This window comes from Porites lutea, chromosome 1, assembly GCF_958299795.1.
Source record: "Porites lutea chromosome 1, jaPorLute2.1, whole genome shotgun sequence".
NCBI lineage: Eukaryota > Metazoa > Cnidaria > Anthozoa > Scleractinia > Poritidae > Porites > Porites lutea.
Window position 1 is genome coordinate 14,283,861 of NC_133201.1, and position 19,569 is coordinate 14,303,429.

The following is a 19,569-nucleotide window of genomic DNA, read 5'->3' on the forward strand; positions in this document are numbered from 1 at the left end:
GTGAAGCAGCCCTTAGAATTGAATTGCAATCGGCGTGATTTCTTTGTAGGTAGCTTTTGTTTTGACTCGGTTGATTGGTGCTGGTCATACACTACATGAAGACTCGCTAATTTCTATTCACCTTGCGTCATAATTTTCATTAGGGCCTTGGCAGTTTCTTCAGTTTTTGCGAGGTCGCAAACTTGCTTAAAGTTCAGAGTATTCCCTAGCGCGATTGCATCTCTGCGTAAATTGTTTGATTCGAGGCCGAACACGAGGATGTCCCTTAAAGTACTTTCTCTGACAGTCGTTTCGTGTCCGCCATCATCGATTAGCAATCACGCTTACGAATTCTTCGACAGGCATGTCTCCCTGCTTGAGACATCTGAGTTGATACCTTGCGAGAATTTGGTTGCTTTGAGGTTTAGTTTAAGCCTCTTGCGACGTTAGAAGGGTTGTGAGTTTGAGTTAATCGCCCTCGGCACCCCATGCTGTGGTGTTGTAAATTGCTAAGCCTTTCTCGCCTACCACAGCAGCAGTAGGTGGACTTTTTCTGTTTCCTCGACCTTATCAAATGGCCTAGAGAAAGTAAGTTCGCACTTTCGTTTGGAAAGTTAAAATCGTTTGTGAACATCTCCCACACCAGTCCAGTCAATCGAAGGGGGTTTAAATTTGTCCGCCATGTTGAAGTATTTAATCGTTTAAATTTGCAAATTCTGCTCGAAGTTTGAAGTATTTTGGCTTCAATGGAGTCTTTTGAATTCTTGGAATCACAAGTCTTCGTGAAATCCCACCTCTAACGCCATGTTGTGAAAATGGAGGGGAGAAACAGGGTAACTTTCGTAGCTCATTTAATAGCTTGCTCCACTGAAAAGCATATGCTCACATAGAAAACGCCTGACTTAACTTGTGTGCGCTTACATAGCAATGTTCTGAGCATTGTCAAAATAGCCTGAACTGCAAGGCAATATCGAGTTCTAACAAAACATTAAGGCCTGTACCACATACTATGACATGAAGTAAGAAAATTTACTTTCATATTTCGGATAATGTTTTCGTTTCGGGTCACCCAAGTAAGAAGAATTAAGTTTGAACCTTAATGAAACGTATTTAAAAATGAAAATCAAGTCTCCCTTACCTCTCTTCCATGAGTGTCATTGGATGTTAATCGACGACGTGAGATTCCCAGATATGCTATCGGTCGGAGCTACAATAAAGAAATATATGTTATTCACCGGCTGGGAGGTCCGTATTGGGAGAAACTGTGCCCGAGGTTTTGAGTACCACCCGAGGCCGTAGTATAACATTTTTACTTTTTTCCTACTAAGATTTAAAAGTTTCAGGAAAATTTTACTTCAGCCTTCACCTATGTGTGTTGAAGAAGGACGCGTTTGTGTTGATGTTATTCAAAGCGCGCGATCGATTGCAAACCAAAACAAAACATTACATGATAACTTGTAATTTATATTATCACAATTAAGCTCTCTTTTTGAATAAAGAAAGGTTTTTGTGTCTTGGTAGACAATTCATAATCTGAGTGTCAAACAAGGATAAAAGAATTGACGAACTTAAAAGCCACAGGAAAGAAAATACATCAAAGATTTTCTTCGGCTGAATATTTACTTTTATATTAACTCAATCGAGCGGGATTAACACTGCACAAAGGTTTTATAAAAGGAGCTAATTTCACATACCAATCTTAGGGTTTTGAAGTGAATTCGAATAAAAGAAGGCGATGTGGGTAACTAAACAAGTATAAACAAAGAAATAAAAACGGCGATAACCGACTGCTGGAAAAGTTGTTCGTGTTGTTTATTCACGATTGGAAGCTACATGCAATCGTTGACAACAACCTTTTCTGAAAGTAGAAAACTAGCGAGGCAAAATTCAATGAAAAACGGCAGAATCTAGATTCAGACAGCAAAAATGGAAAACAAACCTACCAAGAGAGGAAAAATATCGAATTAACGGTGCATGAGAGCAAGATTGCAGTACTTACAGCGTAGGTTATAAAACTAGTGAAGCGACATCACGAGCCGCCTGTTGTGCTTTACTTTAGCGGTTTTTCTGGCTGACTTGCTTGATTCTCCCTTCAGATGTTTTGTCTGAATAACAAAATTCACTTATCCCTAGCTAACGCTAATAATTTTAATAGCGCAAGTTTTAAAAGAAAAATGGTTCTGAATCACCGGTTTTGCTCATTCACAACAACAAACAAACTTGTGAATGAGCTGCCAACGATTCCGCCCGGGTTAGGGGTGGACCATTTGATTTTTGATGGGGGGGTTGCAGGATTTTTAGACTGCTAGATATTTTTTTTATTGCTCCAGCCCTGCAGGATTTTTTTTTTAATCTCCCTGTCCTTGCATGATATTTTTTTTAATGGAAATTTAAAACACAAATTTTGAAGTTTAATATCAAAAACTTGACCATCACCAGCCACTCAAAATTCACCCTTTAGGCTATTAAAAACCACCTTTACACGCAATGCATTTTTAAGTTACATCTTTCTTTCAAAGTAATAAAGAGTTTCATCTTTATTCAGTGTACAAAGAAATGCATCTCCACTAACCTGCGGCTAGTTGATTTCCCTGTCAGGCTAGTGGATGTTATATGCATCACTCTCTGTACTTGCCCAACAGATCACTTGCCCCCTGAACAAGTGAACGTTTTTTTCTTTCTAATTACGTAATGCTACTGAGAAAAGCTTTCAAACTTGCGTGTAATGGTTCCAACTTGTCCAAAGGGCGAGCTGGAAATTCCATCTTATTTGAATCCTGTTTTTTGCTTTCAAAGCAAGAGAGAGGGACTTCAAAGAAGGGGAAATTGCACAGTAATCTGGCTTCTCAATATACGCATTTAGTATTTGGAGTTATCTAGAGTTTAAAAAAAAAGGAGGGTTCAAGAAACGGGGACCTCACTGTAGATTTTACCAGTTTAGACGAATTTCGAGTGGACGTAGAAGCAGCTGGAGGGGATATAACCTGCAGGTGTTGTCAATGGTCCTTTTTGAAGGCCGGTACCAGGACAGTTCCGTTCCCACGGCCCAATTAATTTATGTGCTATAGACTGTTTACTATTATTTTCTTGGCTTGAAAACAGGCAATGAACACAAAAGTAATAGAACTCTGCAAAAACACGAATGACCCAGAGGGAAAAAATGCTCTTCGATCTATTTGATCGTCTTTTGTCTAGTGCACATATCCAGCGCATCCGTTTCACATTCTTTGTATATATTGAACCCTGCACCAATTCAATGTGGCCTGCCTTTACTCTTGTTTGTCCCATTTCCTTTTCTATAAAGTAAATCTTATTTTGTTACAAAAATACCTGCACGTGACAACTGTTAGGGTGGGAATCTGAATGCATGAATATCTTTGAATCATAATATCCTTCTAGATCAGAGGGTTCACTTGAATAGGAAATCTAATTGGTAAATCATGCGTCGCGCTTGCAAAATACTAATTCACGCATCAAAAAATGTGATGCCCAGTCCTGTATCATGTGACCCACAGCTACTTTTGGGGCCGTCACGCATCACGCAAAATCCTTTGCCACGCTCAGGTTAAAGCTGCTCGATTTTTTTTTCCTTCTTAAGAATTCTGCAAGAAATTTTTTTTTAACCAGAAACATATGCTCGATATTTTTTTTCGGATTTGCACAACCCCCCCATCAAAAATCAAATGGTCCACCCCTTAGCGGGCAAGATCGTAAAAAACTGCCCGCTCTCGGAACCAATCAGATTGCAGGATTTCGAGGATTCCGCCCGCTCGCAAGCTCAGAAAAAAATAATGTGCTATAATTAACAACTAAATTAAAAGAACAAAAATGGTTTAACTCTCTCTTGGCGTTTACGAAGGTAAAAGTAAATATTACTCCAAGCGGTATAACGTGACACGAAAAAAAAAATTTTATCGAGATCACTGTAGAAACGTTTTTTTCTCGACTCCGGTTACCATATAAACCAGTTTGCGTGGCAGGCGTTTGCAGCGAAAGGGGTTGAGTTCTCTTTTTGTTTTATGATAATCACTTACCTGGATAGTATTTTGAATGCTGTTACGTTGATCGGCGCCAATAAACACAGTGAAAAATGGTCCTAGGGCAAGTTTCCTTCTCATCTTGGCAAGGTAATTGACCATACTCCATGATTTTCCATCCCAGTTGTTCGAGGTTATTGTCCAAGATCCATACTCCTTTATAAGATCTTCTAATGGCTTTGTACCCCTTTCGTTGATTGTTTCAGTATCTAAACAGGATACATGGTATGCCATTCCCTTTCGAAAGGATGAAATCTATAGAAAACACAGAGAAACCAGTTACTGCATGGTCTGATTCATGACTAAACATAAATTAGACAACACTAATTTAAATGCTCCAGATTTAAAGTATCGTAGAAAGCTGTAGAATCTGCCATCAAGTCATGTTCCAAAACATTCATTTGGTAGCCTTAATATCCCAAGTCTGACACGAAACAGACTAAATTTTATTGAGGAAGGGAGGGCGAAGCAAAGGCCAAGGAACAACACCATTAGTGTGGAGTACGCAGCTTTTAGTAACACCACAAATTAATGAGAATTCTATGGGAAATCTACGAGTTTTCGTCGCGGGTGGTTGATATAAACTTCAAGCGTACAAAGGCTAGAGCCGCGGCCGCTAAGAATAACCTTAAATTAACCTTAATCTTAAAGCTTGGTTATGCAGCTTAGAGCTGTTATACCTTGGAATACTCGGCCTGAATCTCTTTATTTTGCAGAATATTATTTATAAACTTGCTTGTTTCTTCCTCCAGCTTAGTGAACTGATTCCACACTGTCTTTTTAGTAGGAAGTGGGTTTCTCTTTATCCATCCGCCGCAAGCGTACTTATAAAAGTCTTCACAAGGATCAATTTTTGGATCTAAATAGTTCAGTAATTCTGGAAAATAAAGTAACAATTTACGCAATACTTGACCAAACTCAGAAATGGATGCCCCTCTTGCCCAACTCAAGATTTTGATAAGACGCTAAACATGCTCCTTCTCCTAAAAAGTACCTTATTGGTATTTAGTTTCGCGATTTCACTACAGCAGGCAAATGGAAAAAAGGACATTAAATTTCGCGATTCAAGCGCTCTTAATTTCATTTTATTTTTCAAATAGACATGAACTTTTGAAAATTTCTAGATAAACTGGAACAAGCAAAACACATATTTAAAGATTCTCAAAATTCATTTTCTCTAATCCGTATGAGAAATCTTTGCAAATTAACGTTTTTCACAACAGAAAATATAAAATGGAACTTACAAGTAAAACCAGTGTTTTGAATTTGTGTATTTGTTGACAGATATGCTGTATACGTTGTTGTTATTTCATATTGATCATTTTTTCTGTGATAATTGAATTTTCTTTTAAATTTCACGTGTTTAAATGTCGGTAGAATTACCGCGAGTCTTCAATTTCGCGATTTTTTTACAATCGCGAAAAACGCAAAATTAAAGAGCCGGGAAACTAAGTACCAGTAAGGTAGAGGCAGTAGTTGGCAGAAAGGGAATACAGAAAAGTCCAAACAGGTCCGGGAAACGATCACCAAAATCCGAAAGATATTTACGGAAGCTGTTTGTGATTACAAAATAAAATTATATTATTTACAATCACCTCTCGCCTTGGGAGCACCTCACTGATATATAGATTTAACAAGGCCAAAACGCGATGTCCCTTTTGATTTACTAGTATGTTACTTCAAAAAATAAACTTCGAACCACTGAAACTACAGTAAAAACCCGCAACTAAGAACCTACAAATTAAGAACATGTTAGCCTAAAATTGGTCATTTATACCCCCTATAAACAAGAAGCTACTTAGCCTAAGAAATTTAAAACAGGTTCTTATTTTCTAAAATCATACTAGTACATTACAGCTGCATTGCAAGAATCATATGAAGCAAAAAAAGCAGATTGCCATTGTTGTAAAAATGTTTTTTAAAGAAAAATGAGTGCAAGATATGTAGACTTACAAAGCATACTAAGCAATATGTAGATGTTTTAATTGTTTTTTCTCCAGGATTAAGAACCCATTTTAAGAACCTAAATAGCCTAAAATTCTGTTAACTACCATTTATATAAGAACCTGTTTAGCCTAACTCCTAAAAATGTAGGTTCTTAGTTGCGGGTTTTTACTGTATATGTAAGGGGTTGATTGCTTTCGGAAAAAATACATTCCACAAAGAAACCTGGAACGACACAAAAACAATTAACTTTGCATGGAGTCAATAGTCGTATACAGAGAAGTACTAAGGCCTAAGACAAAGTTGCGCGAACTAAATCAACCAGCTCAATCAAAACTTTCAACGCGTCGAAATAAGCGTGGTGGCACAAAATTGCCGAGAAAAATATCACATGCGACCGAAGCCAATTTATGCCAGTCTAAGATGGCGTCTAAATCCTGAACTCGAGCCGCGATGATTCCCACCGTTCAAAACCCAAGCGAAGGAACGGCAGGAATGTTATACGTTCTTCTTCGTCCAACATAGCAATTGATTCGTGCCTCAGCTCTGCCTGTAAGATACTGAAGCATGAAGCACTTGGAAAGTTTGGATAGCTCTAAAGAGTTTAAAGAAACCTGGAACAACACAAAACAGTCGCGGCGTCTGAAACAAACAATCACTTATACTCATTTTTCCCCAAAACCATTAGGGACTGGAACAGCCTACCCCTGAATGTCGTTAAGGCACAATCCATAAACTCTTTCCTAGCCCAGCTGGACCTGTTTTGATTATTGTTATTTTAATTCTTATTATTAGTTATTACCATTAGTAAGGCCGCTGACCTCTTGCTAAGAATCATCGTATAGATGGAGAGCAAGTATTTGGAAAATAAATAAATGAAAGAGACTAGATTAGCTTGAGGCGCAGCCGAGAACACCCCGCACACTTCCCTCGTGCTCTCCAAACGTACCGCGTGCTTCATATCTCGACATACATATACACACGCTGACGCATGTACTGATTGTTACTCAAAAATATCTGCTTGAACACTTAAAAGCTTATCAAAGCTATGAACACAGCTTAAAAAGATGAGAAAAAAAGCCTGAAGAAATTTCAGGCTTGAACTGGATTCAAACCGATTACCCTCAGCGATACCTGTGCAATGTTCTCAACTCTCGCCAACACAGCGAGGGAGCTGATCACTTGGTGAGTTCTTTTTTTATGTTGAAGATAAAGATATGAAGGTGATAATATATAATTTACATCTGGAATCGAGAACGAATCGGAAGTTTAACAATAACTAACGACAACAACAACCACAACGTAATAATTAACAATTATTCTTTGAAATCGAGGTGAATAGTTGTAAAATATTCCTAAAGCCACTATTCACCGAGATTGAAAAGAATAATTGTTTTAGTATATACACACGAAGTGATCTCAGCAAAAATCAGAGAGGAAACCATTAAAAAGTACGATTTGATTGACAGATCAGGTCAGCTAGACACGCGACAGTTTAAAAATAGATCTTTGTAGAATTTTCAAACATGGCAATTCACAAGCTTATCACTTCGCAAACAATAATAACTTCAATAGAACCGCTAAAAGTTTGAATTGTTTCCTTACCTGAGAAGAAAAGAAGAGCTTTGTTGTTTTCTGTTGACTCGCCAAGTTTATAGCCGAAAAGGTTTGTTGAGTCGTTCTTCGCATGAAGTGCTGACAAAAATGGCGATTCGGCTCCTCGAGGTAAGACGTCGTTTCCATGTAGTATTCTTTCTCGTGTTTACTTGGAACGTAGAATTTCAGCAAACATTTGCTTTCAAATTTGTTTGTCATAAATAAACTTCGTTGTTGGGCCAAACGTTTCTTGGAAACGGAATCACACTTTTCTAGGAAACGCTGAGTTCACAAAACGGCCTCTTCTAGGGGCGTCTGGAAAAGCCGGAAACCGGAATCCGGAATAGGAACGGGAATGGGAACAGGAACCGGAACCGGAAACGGCAAAGGAACAGTAACAGCAATGTGAAGGGGAACCGATACAAGAACAGGGACATCATTTACTTTAAATTATTTTAATTCTAATTCAATTTATACAAAAAATAAGAAAACTAGTCTGGTATCATGCTCCCCCCCCCCCCCCCCCACGAATCTCTTTATATTACGGAAACGAGAAGGTAGAAAAAGCCGCAAGTTAAATAAGTAAAGCAACAGCTTTGGGAGTGCATCGCGCTTTCTGTCAATTTCTTCACCGCCTATGCACAACTACCACGTCAATGATCAAATCTTAAGTTCTCTTGAGAACGTGAACGGCAGGCGATAAATTTTATTGTGTCTTTCTGAGCTCGGACGCGGTCTCCAGCTTCATTTCCCAACCTTTAAAAGACTGGACAATTTGGAATTAATGAGAAATAGTTTGAATTAAGACCCGAATTCAGTTTCTCAGTGGCGTTTTCGCTGGCGTTGCCGTTTGTCGGATCAGCTCAGATCTTAAGGTTCCTTTTGTCTCTCACAGGAAGGAGGTTATAACATGTTAATATTATTTGTCAGACCATATGTAAACGAGACACCCATCGGAGACGTTTATTAGGCTGCCAAACACCTCTGGTTTGCTGCATAGATATATTGTAAGGTGCTAATTTGGGAAGTTAACCAGAGATAGATAGTCAACAGCTTAAAAAGGGTATTAACACGTACCACCTCCCCCCCCCCCTCCCCCGCCTCCATCACTATCCCAGCCAGCACTTCATCTACCTCAACCGAGTGCAATAGGGACCTTAATAAGCAACCAGAACGTTGACGTCGAGGACATGAGAAATGGAAACTAGAAGTGGATGTTTTCTGTCTTTCGGTGCTCTGACTCAACAAATTCGCACAGTGGAAGGTAAGATGAAGAATTCAGATTCGTTGTGTGAGACAGAAGCGTTCCATCATCGTTCCATCGTTCTCGTTGCTTAAGTTTGCTATTATGTTTGACACGAAAACACAATGTGTCATAGGCTAAAGATAAAGAAAGGTTAATTAGATTAACATTTCAAGGGTGTTTTCTTGTTTCTTTAATTCATTCTCTGGCTTTTTATTTGTATAACGATTATATCTTTTCCTTTTCATTTTTCTATACGCTGTTTATATTCCCCTTCCTATTCCGGTTCCTATTCCTTTTTTCCCCTTATTTTTCGTATATAATCTGAATAGGAATTAAATCCAGATTAACTTAAATTAAGGTAAATGTTGTCCCTGCTTTTATACAGGTTTCTCTTCCCATTCCCGTTCCGGTTCCTGTTTCTGTTCCTATTCCCGTTCCTATTCCGGATTCCGCTTTCCCGCTTTTCCAGACGCCCCTCTTCTAGGCGGCAAGGATCTTGTTTACTGTCGACTATCGACCGCTATGTCGACCGAGTGTCGACCGAGTATCGACCGACTGTCGACCAAGTGTCGACCGACTATCGACCGAGTGTCGACCGCTATATCGACCGCTATATCGACCGATATGTCGGTCGACATTACCCACAGTAAACAAGATCCGGCGAATAAACGGCAGTTGTAAACAATCCATCGACCACAAAACTCAACAACAGTAAACGGAAAAATGCCGTTTTGAACCATCGAAGTCTTTTCTTGCCTGAAAAAAAGTCAACCCTAGGATTTTGTCGACTTTTAAAAGATCTTTCTATAAGAAAATGGGAAAAAAGCGAGCTCACACATTATCCACTCGCTAGGAGGTGAATATTGTTGAATAGTCCGGGATAGCGATCCAATCAGATTGCTTGAATCACCAAGATCACTGAGTGTGTATATACTAATTACTAGTAATTAGTATATACACACTCAGTGATCTTGGTAATTCAAGCAATCTTATGGTTAGCTATCTCGGACTATGACGTTATATTCACCACGCTAGGCGGTGAATATAAAGCAAAACAAAATCGCTGTCGTGAACTGGGTCAGCTGGGTGTTTTGCCAAAGTTTCATAGTACAGCCTTTTTGAAGGCAAGAAAGACTTGATGGTGTTTAAACAGCGTGATTTATTGTGAAGTGGTTTACTGTAGCTGCATGACGTTTTGTACGCTCGAAGCTATGTTTACCACTACAGAGGAAAACGAGGTCGCTTTGTCAAGGTTTTGTGATTTCGGGATTTTCTCGCAAGACCAATTTTGCCTTTAAATAGAAGTTAATTTATGGAGAAAAGAGGAAGCCAAATATTTTCGAAAATTGTACGTGCCAGCAAGTTAACAAGGCAAAGAACATTGGAGATAAACAACGTTCACCTTGATCGTAGCCGCTGTTGACAGCATTTGCAAGAAGCGACAAAGAAAACTTTCTCATTCACGGTGGTTGACAGAAACAAATAAAGCTCTACTTTTCTTCTCAGAATTGGGTAGTAATTTAAATTTTCGGCGTTTTCTTTTAAACCGTTGATGCTAAAGCTTACAAAACTCGATAGAAAAAGATTAAAACTATCATTTGCCATGTTTGAAGATACTGTAAATATCTAACTTTTGCGCATCCACTGTTTACGGCGTCGTATTCACGCAGAAATTCACCCGTCAGTCAAACTAATCGTTTTTTAATGGTTTCCTTTCTGGTTCTGTTGAGATCACTTCGTGTGAATATACTAAAACAATTATTCACCTCAGGCTTAGTTAATATTGTTGAATAATCCCCTCGACTTTTTCCGAACTAGGTTTTTTTGTTGTGACAAGATTTCATTAACGAGTTACAAACAAATAGCATATTTGAGGTTTTAGTTGTGTGGGGCATTTAAAAATAACCAGTTGACGTCCGGCATTTAAAATTTAAGAGGATTATGAACGTGAGCGGAAAAGTCGGGAGACTAGGCCGAGGGCTGTAGAGAGTCAACCTTGTATCAGATGGCAGAGAAAATTTGCGGGAAAGCAATGTTCTACCTGATAATTTTTTTCATGACCAAAAGAGGGACATGACGTCATCATTGATGTGATCAAAGCGTTTTGAATGTTTTAGTTCGTTTTTAAAGTACCTTTTGTGTCATAAGTTGGCAAGTTTTTGCTATTTTTCTCAACAATTCTTTACACTGTATTGTCTATGGGTAATTATTACTCCATTTTCAAAGCAGAACCAAACGAAAAAGTTGTGTAAATTGACGATTTTGCTAATTAAAATCGAAATAAAAGGAGACGTGCTCTTGAGACTTTTGTAAAATCCTTTTTCAACTTAACTGTTTGTTTGCCGAAATAAATGTACAACGTTGTTAATCAAGGAAAACCTTAAAAACTAAAAGAATGTATTTGGCGGCCATATTGTTTTTCTTCATTTCGGGAAGAGAGGTCATGTAGCAGCTCTTCTAACCCTAACCTAAAACAATGGAAATAATGATGAACAATGTTGTGTTAATGTTTTCCCGATATGACCGATGAAAAGACACCTTACGAGCAGGGAGAGAATCGTGCGGTCATACGGTTCAGTCGGTTAGGTAGCCGCGCTATCGATAGTTCATAAATTACTTAAACGTTCCCCGGCCAAGTATTACGGGTTTATTGTGGGAAAGGAATACATACCTCTGTTAAACTCCAATTGTCAGCTTTTCACGAGGTGGGCCAGTGGATATAGGCGTTAACATTTAGTTCTGACTGATTCTGAGGGTCCGGATTCGAATCCCCTTGAAGCAAATTTTTCGTAACCTATTTTTTTCTTTTTGTAAAATCTCTTTTTTACACTCATTTTTACCTGTGCATAGTGCATATAGCTAGTAAGTTTCAGCTTAGTGGTTTGCAGGCTGTTATTAACTTGTTGTTTTCTTTTCAGAAAGAGCAATTCGTATCTCTTTTTGTGAATCCATTTTATTAATCGGCTTGTGCCGCGACTTAAGAATAGGCTGTAAAAGCTGATTTTGGTTTCTCTTTGACATGATTTGTATGTCACTGGACATTATTTGTATATCAAAAAGAGCGATCAATTTCCGTCCATCCATTTCAAAAAAAGCAAATGGAGTCACTTCTCACTATAGCGGACAACCTCGAAGTCGAACCGTGACTTCGTCGTATAAATATGCGGCACCGAAGAAAGACGAAAAAGCTAACCTTTTTGATCAAATTATTTTAAGGTTTCAACTCGAAGCTTTATATAGTGTAAAATAATTATAATTTACTTTTACCAGTGTCACTTGTGATAATAATAATGATAGTAATAATAATAATACTAATAATAATAATAATAGTGCTACTATCTGAGTAAACCAGTTGATGAAAGTGGCAGATCAGTCAGACGATCATGATAGACAGAGAATGCATGCTGTCTGGAAGAAAAGAGGTTTATCAAAGATAACAGAGCAGAGACTATGTGATCAGGCTAGGGCGATCAGAAAGAATGAGTAGTTTACTTCCGTCGAGTTGGATGAAATCAGGAGAAGAATGACTACAGTAGATAAAGAATTAGAGGAACAGGATGCCGGGTGTATAGACACAGAACCTGAAAAGGTCGACGTCGATTAACTAAATGGAGATTTCAAGGTGCAGATTACAGGCAATGATCCGAGGAATGATGAGGAGAGGCAAATGATAAAGGACATATTGGAAATTATGAGAAGCGGACAGGTGTTGAATGGTGCTGGTTTTAAGAGAGTTGACAGGAAAGTGCTGGCAGAATGGACGAAGAAGGTGAATAGAGTAGTGTCAGAGATACAAACTACCATGAATATCACTGACACCAATGAATTATTAATGCTACTGCGATCTACATAGCAGGACAAGTTGGACTCAAAATTAATGGTTGCGAGGGAAAAGGAAGCAAAGAACCTCGGTTCGATGTACATTTCGTTAACTAACGTCTTAATTTTGCTTTGCGTTATTTTCCTCACTTATATGTGTTGTCCGTGACTGTGCTCACATGGTGGGTGGCTCCTTCTAAAATAGGATTCAATGGAGCCGAAACCAATTGTGGAATTGCACACATTTTATGCATCCTACTGATGAACAGTTGCGACACGTAGATATGTATTTTTTAGCAACTACTATAATTTGCAGTCTGTCCACTTTGAATTGTGCATAGTTTGAAAAAAAGAAATGAATATTACACCCATTCAAGGGAATTACCTTGAGAACATTTGAAAACTTTTTCTCTGCTCAAGTTGACCGAATAATCTCTTTCTAATTACGTTTGAAGTGCTAGTTACTGTACAGGCCAAGTAGCCGAGATCGGCCTCATTGAAGCTTTGACTAAAGCGTTATCTTCATAAACACTTATTTCAAATACCGAGGGAGCTTTACACGTGCAACACAGAGTATATACAGTGGTGTATCTAGTCACCAGTACTTCGTTTTATCCCGCTCTTTACCCTCTAGGAAAAGATCTAGCCTGAGTATCAGACGTTTCTGGGGGAAAGGGCGAAAAGAGAAGCGAAAAGGGGAGAGGATATGATACTCAGGCTAGACAAGATCCCCTTAACTTTACGGGTGGTCCGATGAATGACAACAATGACCGAACAGAAGTTTCAGCATTTCGAAGCTATAGCATAGCAATGAATCTCAAGTCACATACAATGAGTTCATCTTACCTGCTGTTGTTAACACGCATTCTTTTGTCACGCACGGGTATGATTTGAGGCACTGCTCTTTCGTTTGCAAATTTGAATGAGCACGTTTTGCGTAAAGAAATCCAAATATAACTGCCAAGAGAAAGAACATGACAAGTAGAAAAGCTATAAAACCTCTTGACAGCTTTTCACGTGTGGTGAGTCGTTTGGTTCGTTTGACGTTCCTTTCTCGTTCAAGCTCTGTTGTTACCAGCAGTTTTTCTCCTGGAGATTGTGCATCTCTCTAAAGGTAAGCAAATAACAGAACTTATTTATATTCACTACACAGATGCAAAAGACGTGGCATGCTCAGCTGGAAAGAGAAAATAATGATTAAATATCTGTAACTGTTCTGTCAGCGGAGGACAAAATAAATCCCAAGGTCATAGAATTTCACGAATTTCACAAATTTTCCTCTTTGATTATATTCTTGTTAGATCTTGTCAATCTTGTTATCCACACCGTTGTCTATAATAATCATAATATTTCCTTAGTCTGGTATTATTTAGTATTGAAATACGTGTTGGATGATAACGGATGATATAAACCACGCTAATGAAATACCTCTGTTGCATGTTGAACTTTCTTCATTACGCGAGCTGACCGTAGATTGCTGTGTTACTGTCCCTTTAGTGTTTCGCCATACCGATTCTTGTCATTTACACTTAGTTAATAAATAACACAACACTTATTCTCCTCTTTTTAAAGCGGAGAATAATAATGAACTTGAATGCTGAATTCACACCGGCACCGCTAAACGCTAAATTTTCACGATCTTCCTGGCAGATTTACCTTCTAATCTCACGGGAACAATCTTAATCGGCTAATCTTAATTAACTCTAGTTGTCTGGTCCAATATACACGTCAATACCCAGGAGAAAAGCCTTCGCACTTCTGTTTTCGACGTTAACGTAAACAAATGATTTCCCCACGCAGGGCTCAATTGGTAAGTATGTTTACTTTTATCGTTTCTATCGCCGAGGGAGATAAGAACTGTAATCAATCAGTCAATCAATGTTGTGACGGCTTGTCATCCTGTTTATTTTTCCTACGTTTTTTTTGCCCACTTTGCGTCTCAAAAGACACTGGACATCTCAAAATTTCTATTAGCTGTGGTCACACTACAGACTTTTACCAAGGTAAAAGCGATTTACCTAGGGCAAATCCATCAAAAACCTCCTGAGGTAAATTCATCTCGGGTTTTGTTTTACCTGGGTGAAAAATTCTGGGAAGGTCACACTACTGGTATCGGCTCTCGAGGTTTTCACACCAGTTGAATTTTTTGGAGCGTAAATTTAAGAAGGCAATATGCGCAGGGATCTAGCTGATCAAAGAGACGTTTTTTTCTTTTATTTCACTGATATTTCTTACGCTAATTCAACGTGCAAGGTGAAGAAAAGCGAAGACGTAGACGACCTGTGCCCCCAAAATTTCTTTCACAGCGTGAGCTATGTCCGGTTCTGTTATCAAGACTTTCGCCGATGAGCGTCTATTGGCTAGCAACCTCGGTATTTCATTTTTCCCTAGCTATCGCTTTGGGGTAGCCGTCAAGGGAAACTCTTTTGTTCTCGAGACATATCCAAGACCCAGACGATAAAATTTCCCCGAGGTAAGTTACCTAGGGAAAAATCGGTCACACTTTAAAAATCAAGTTTCCCTAGGTAAACTGTCAACAAGTCGAATTTACCTAGGTAAAAAGTCTGTAGTGTGACCACAGCTATTTTCTCACGCAAAGAGAAAAAAACACTGTCAGTGCGTTTTGATTAAAAAAACACAATCTAAGGTAGACGGTATTACTTTTTTATTTGACTGTGATTGTTTTCTTTGTTTGTTGGCACAACAAGCTCAGTCACATTTATCTTTGACTTTTTTTCAACCAGCCTGCATAAAGTCAGCCTTCGGGGGGAGACGCCGGTCTTTTCAGACTGCCGAGGAGGTAGGCTGTTTCAGGCTCCGAGATAGTCGGGTCCGCAGAATTGTGAAAGCGCAAACAAGAAAAAAAGGGGAGGAAACTGGGGAGAGGAGCGGCGACTCCCTTCCTTTTTCCATTTTTCCCTCCCCGCCCCCTTATCGTGCGTCCTTCTCTTTCGCATCATTCCCACTCTTTCTCGCCTTCCCCATTATCTGAGAGCCCGGAACAGGCTACCGAGGAGGGCATTGATTCGTCGGGTCCTGGCGCCAACCCCCTCGTACAACAAGGCACCAACAGCCCGAGTATGCGTTCCACCTCGACGATCTTGAGGTCCGAAAAGGAAAGCACCAGATAACATCGACCTAAAACCAGATGAGTCATCAATATGTCAGCGGCGTCTTACAAAATGATTGAAATGATGCTCTCGACTTCCGCTGACTTGATCGATCGCTGCGAGGATGTTGTATTTGAGTTAGTTTGAGTTATAAAATGGTCATATTGTCGTTTCCTGTTTATTTTACTTAAAAAAATCTTAAATCTGTAATAGACTCAGCTGTATTGCATTGAACGACGCAGCTTATGGTCTTTCCGCGGAACGTTGGTTTCGGTCGATGTTTTTTAGTGTCAACACGTCACCAGTCACGAAATCCTATCTAACATCGACCGAAACGCGAAACCTAACTTCAACTCGGCTGCGGCGCCGAAAAAACCTACATGAACTTCTCAAACTTTCTTAGGTGAAAGTCGAAAGGCTGGAAAACAACTGTTTGAGACTCTGCTGACAGCAATAAAACTGGGATAGGATCTGTACTCTCGCGGGATTTATTTCATGTAGGTTTTTTCGACGCCGCAGCCGACGTTGGTTTCGGTCGATGTTTCTTAGTGTCAACACGTCACCAGTCACGAAATCCTATCTAACATCGACCGAAACGCGAAACCTAACTTCAACTCGGCTGCGGCGCCGAAAAAACCTATATGAACTTCTTAAACTTTCTTAGGTGAAAGTCGAAAGGCTGGAAAACAACTGTTTGAGACTCTGCTGACAGCAATAAAACTGGGATAGGATCTGTACTCTCGCGGGATTTATTTCATGTAGGCTTTTTCGACGCCGCAGCCGACTGGCGGTTAGGTTTCGCGTTTCGGTCGATGTTAGATAGGATTTCGTGACGTGTTGACACTAAATATCATCGACCGAAACCAACGTTCCGCGGAAAGACCATAAGCCGCGTCGTTCAATGCAATACAGCTGAGTCTATTACAGATTTAAGATTTTTTTTTAAGTAAAATAAACTGGAAACTACAATATTGACACTTTTATAACTCAAACTAACTCAAGTACAACATTCTTGCTGTGATCGATCAAGTGAGCGGAATTCGAGAGGATCACTTTATAACAAGCCGCTGACATATTGATGACTCATCTGGTTTAGGTCGATGTTATCTAATGCTTTCCTACGGCAAAGGGCTGGTTTATTATAGGCCAATATTTCGGCTAACAAAATTAGCCTTCCTCAGGGCCAGAGCTTTACTGAGAGAAAATATCTTTTAACGGCTCCTAAAATTGGTTATCCATGCATCTGAGAAATTTTGGTAATCACGTGACCGTGCGTGCTCCGTCCGCACCACAGGGTAACCAATGTGAAATGACCTTTTTTACTTTGTGTGGAGGCTATAACCTTTTGTTTTACCAGATGATGGACGTCCATGTTATGGTCATCTTGGCCACCCGGACTTTAAGAGAGAGAAATAAAACACAAAGCCGAGTCTTTTTTCGACTAAATCTTTATGTGTACACTGACGTGGATAACAGAGAAAGAGCTAGAGCGAGAAATAAAAAAAAAAGGAATTTTTGTGAGAACGTGCGACATGTCCACAGACTACGAGTAGTCCCCCATTTTTCCTTCAAAAATAGTAGAGCGAACGACAAGCGAGCGCGCGTGGAAATCACCCCACGCGAGAAAGGCGAGACGCGGTGGGGTGAATTTCACGTACGCTCGCGTTTCGCTCGCTCTACCATCCCTGAGGACAAATGGGGGACTACTCGTAGTCTAACATTTCCATAAAACGTGTGACCAGAAAGTTTCAACAAAAATTTCCAAGCAGCGAAATATGATATCAAGCAGCACTCTGACGCTACTTAAGATTAATTTGATTTATTTGTTATTTAAAACTTTTTTATTAAAAAATTTATCACGGCTATTGAAAATATAAGATTTGAAATATATTTACGTTTTATCTGAATTCAAACATACAGAATTTTTTACTTTTCACGGAGGTTCTTTGTTTATTGTCTAACTTTAAGTTCCTAGTGTCGGCTTTTTAGTAGCAGGTCTAGATGGCGCAAAATTTGCCTTTTATCGATTTCGAAATTTTTGGTTATTGTTGACAAACTTCAATCCAAAGTCAGCCAGTGGTGAAAATTTCATAGCGATCAGACAAGGATAAAACCACTTTAAAGGCGATTGAAAAATCTCTGTATGGTCTCCGAAAAACTGTATCGAAACACCTTAAACACAACAACCATTATAAAAAATTTCATAAATTCCTTTCATTTTTCAAAAAAAAAGTTCTTTTCATATTATCTATACGGAAAAAAATAGTTTGACATGTGAAAATGTGGTTTGAACAGCTGTTTGTAGGCTGAATAGGACACATACAGGAATGAAGTAAAAATGCGAAAACTGATTAACCTCAAGAAATACCTTAAACGTCACGTTCCTTTAAACAGGGCACCAGGAATGGATAAGTTACAAATGAGTGTGATCAAGGATGCCCTACCAGTTATACTTCCAGTTCTGACAGAGCTTATAAATAGATCGCTTTTAACATCAGTTTTTCCATCTGCTTGGAAAGAGTCCGTGGTGATACCGATATTAAAGGAAGGAGATCATGAGGTTGCTAATAACAACCGGCCAGTATCACTGCTACCCGCTCTGTCTAAGATCTGCGAACGAGCAGCTCTTAATCAGTTAACGGAGTACACAACACGTCAGAACTGTTTAACTGAACATCAAAATGGAAACAAGAAGAAGCACTCGACAGAAACACTCCATATTTTCATGTCCGATATGATTCTCGAAGCAATGGATCGAAAACAAGTCACAGCGTTGGTTCTGTTGGACTTGTCAAAGGCCTTTGACAGTATCGAGCATGGGATCCTATTACGTAAACTTCGAGAACTGGGTGTGTCTATACAGGCCATGGAATGGTTTAGAAGCTATCTGACGGACAGGAATCAGCGGGTGAGGATTGGTTGTGAGGTGTCAGATCCTCGCCAGGTAGCTTATGGTGTACCTCAAGGGTCGATCTTGGGACCAGCCCTTTTTAATATATACATCAACGATCTTTCAGCTGTCCCTAACCTGTGCTCACTAAAGAGTTACGTGGATGATTCCCAGCTCTATCTCTCGTTTCCTGTCCAGGAGACAGCCATGGCTGTGGAACATTTATCCGAAGATTTGCAACGGATTGCCGCCTGGTGTTGCACACACAGCTTGCTGATAAATCCAGATAAGACTAAGTTATTGCTTCTTGGAACCCCGCAGATGTTAGCTCGTGTGCCGGAGGGTTTTGGAGTTACGCTACTCGGTAAGGAGATTCTACCGTCTCGTTCTGCAAAAGATTTGGGGGTCATCGTGGACTCGCGCCTTAGTTTTGACGAACATGTGACCGATGTTGTATCTAAGTGTACAGGTAGCCTGTGCCAAATCAATCGTGTGAAACATTTCTTTGATAGGTCTACGCTCATAACCATCATAAATTCATTAGTGTTCAGCAAGATTTTCTATTGTTCCTCCATGTGGTCTAGTACAACAAAAAAGAACATTGCTAGGCTTCAAAAAGTTCAGAATTTTGCGGCACGGATTGTGACTGGCACAAGAAAGTATGAGCACATCACGCCGATGTTAAAGGAACTCCACTGGTTGCCGGTTGCCAAGCAACTGGAGGTTAGAGACATTTTAATGGCTTTCAAATGTATAAAGGGATTAGCCCCACCATCCTTGTGTAATAAGTTTTCGACAAGAAGGCAGATGCATACTAGAAATACTAGGAATAAAGATAAACTTCATGTACCATCTTTTAGATCAGCAACAGGTCAGCGATCTTTCTCATATAGGGCTGTTCAGCTCTGGAATGACCTTCCAGAAAGTTTAGCAAACATAGAGTCATTT

General features: G+C 39.4%; 1 protein-coding gene across 1 annotated transcript in view; it reads right to left on the bottom strand.

Moving 5' to 3' along the window:
- Positions 1 to 14,242, bottom strand: part of LOC140945867 (endothelin-converting enzyme homolog) — a 77,458-nt gene extending 63,216 nt beyond the window's left edge. Inside the window, exons 1-5 of the mRNA XM_073394922.1 lie at positions 14,050 to 14,242; positions 13,468 to 13,729; positions 4,697 to 4,893; positions 4,014 to 4,271; positions 1,118 to 1,186 (exon numbers count right to left, since the gene is read on the bottom strand). Coding sequence (XP_073251023.1) covers positions 1,118 to 1,186; positions 4,014 to 4,271; positions 4,697 to 4,893; positions 13,468 to 13,729; positions 14,050 to 14,076 — 813 coding nt within the window. The 5' untranslated portion in view covers positions 14,077 to 14,242. The remainder of the gene's footprint in view (positions 1 to 1,117; positions 1,187 to 4,013; positions 4,272 to 4,696; positions 4,894 to 13,467; positions 13,730 to 14,049) is intronic.
- Between the last annotated feature and the right edge of the window lie 5,327 nt (positions 14,243 to 19,569).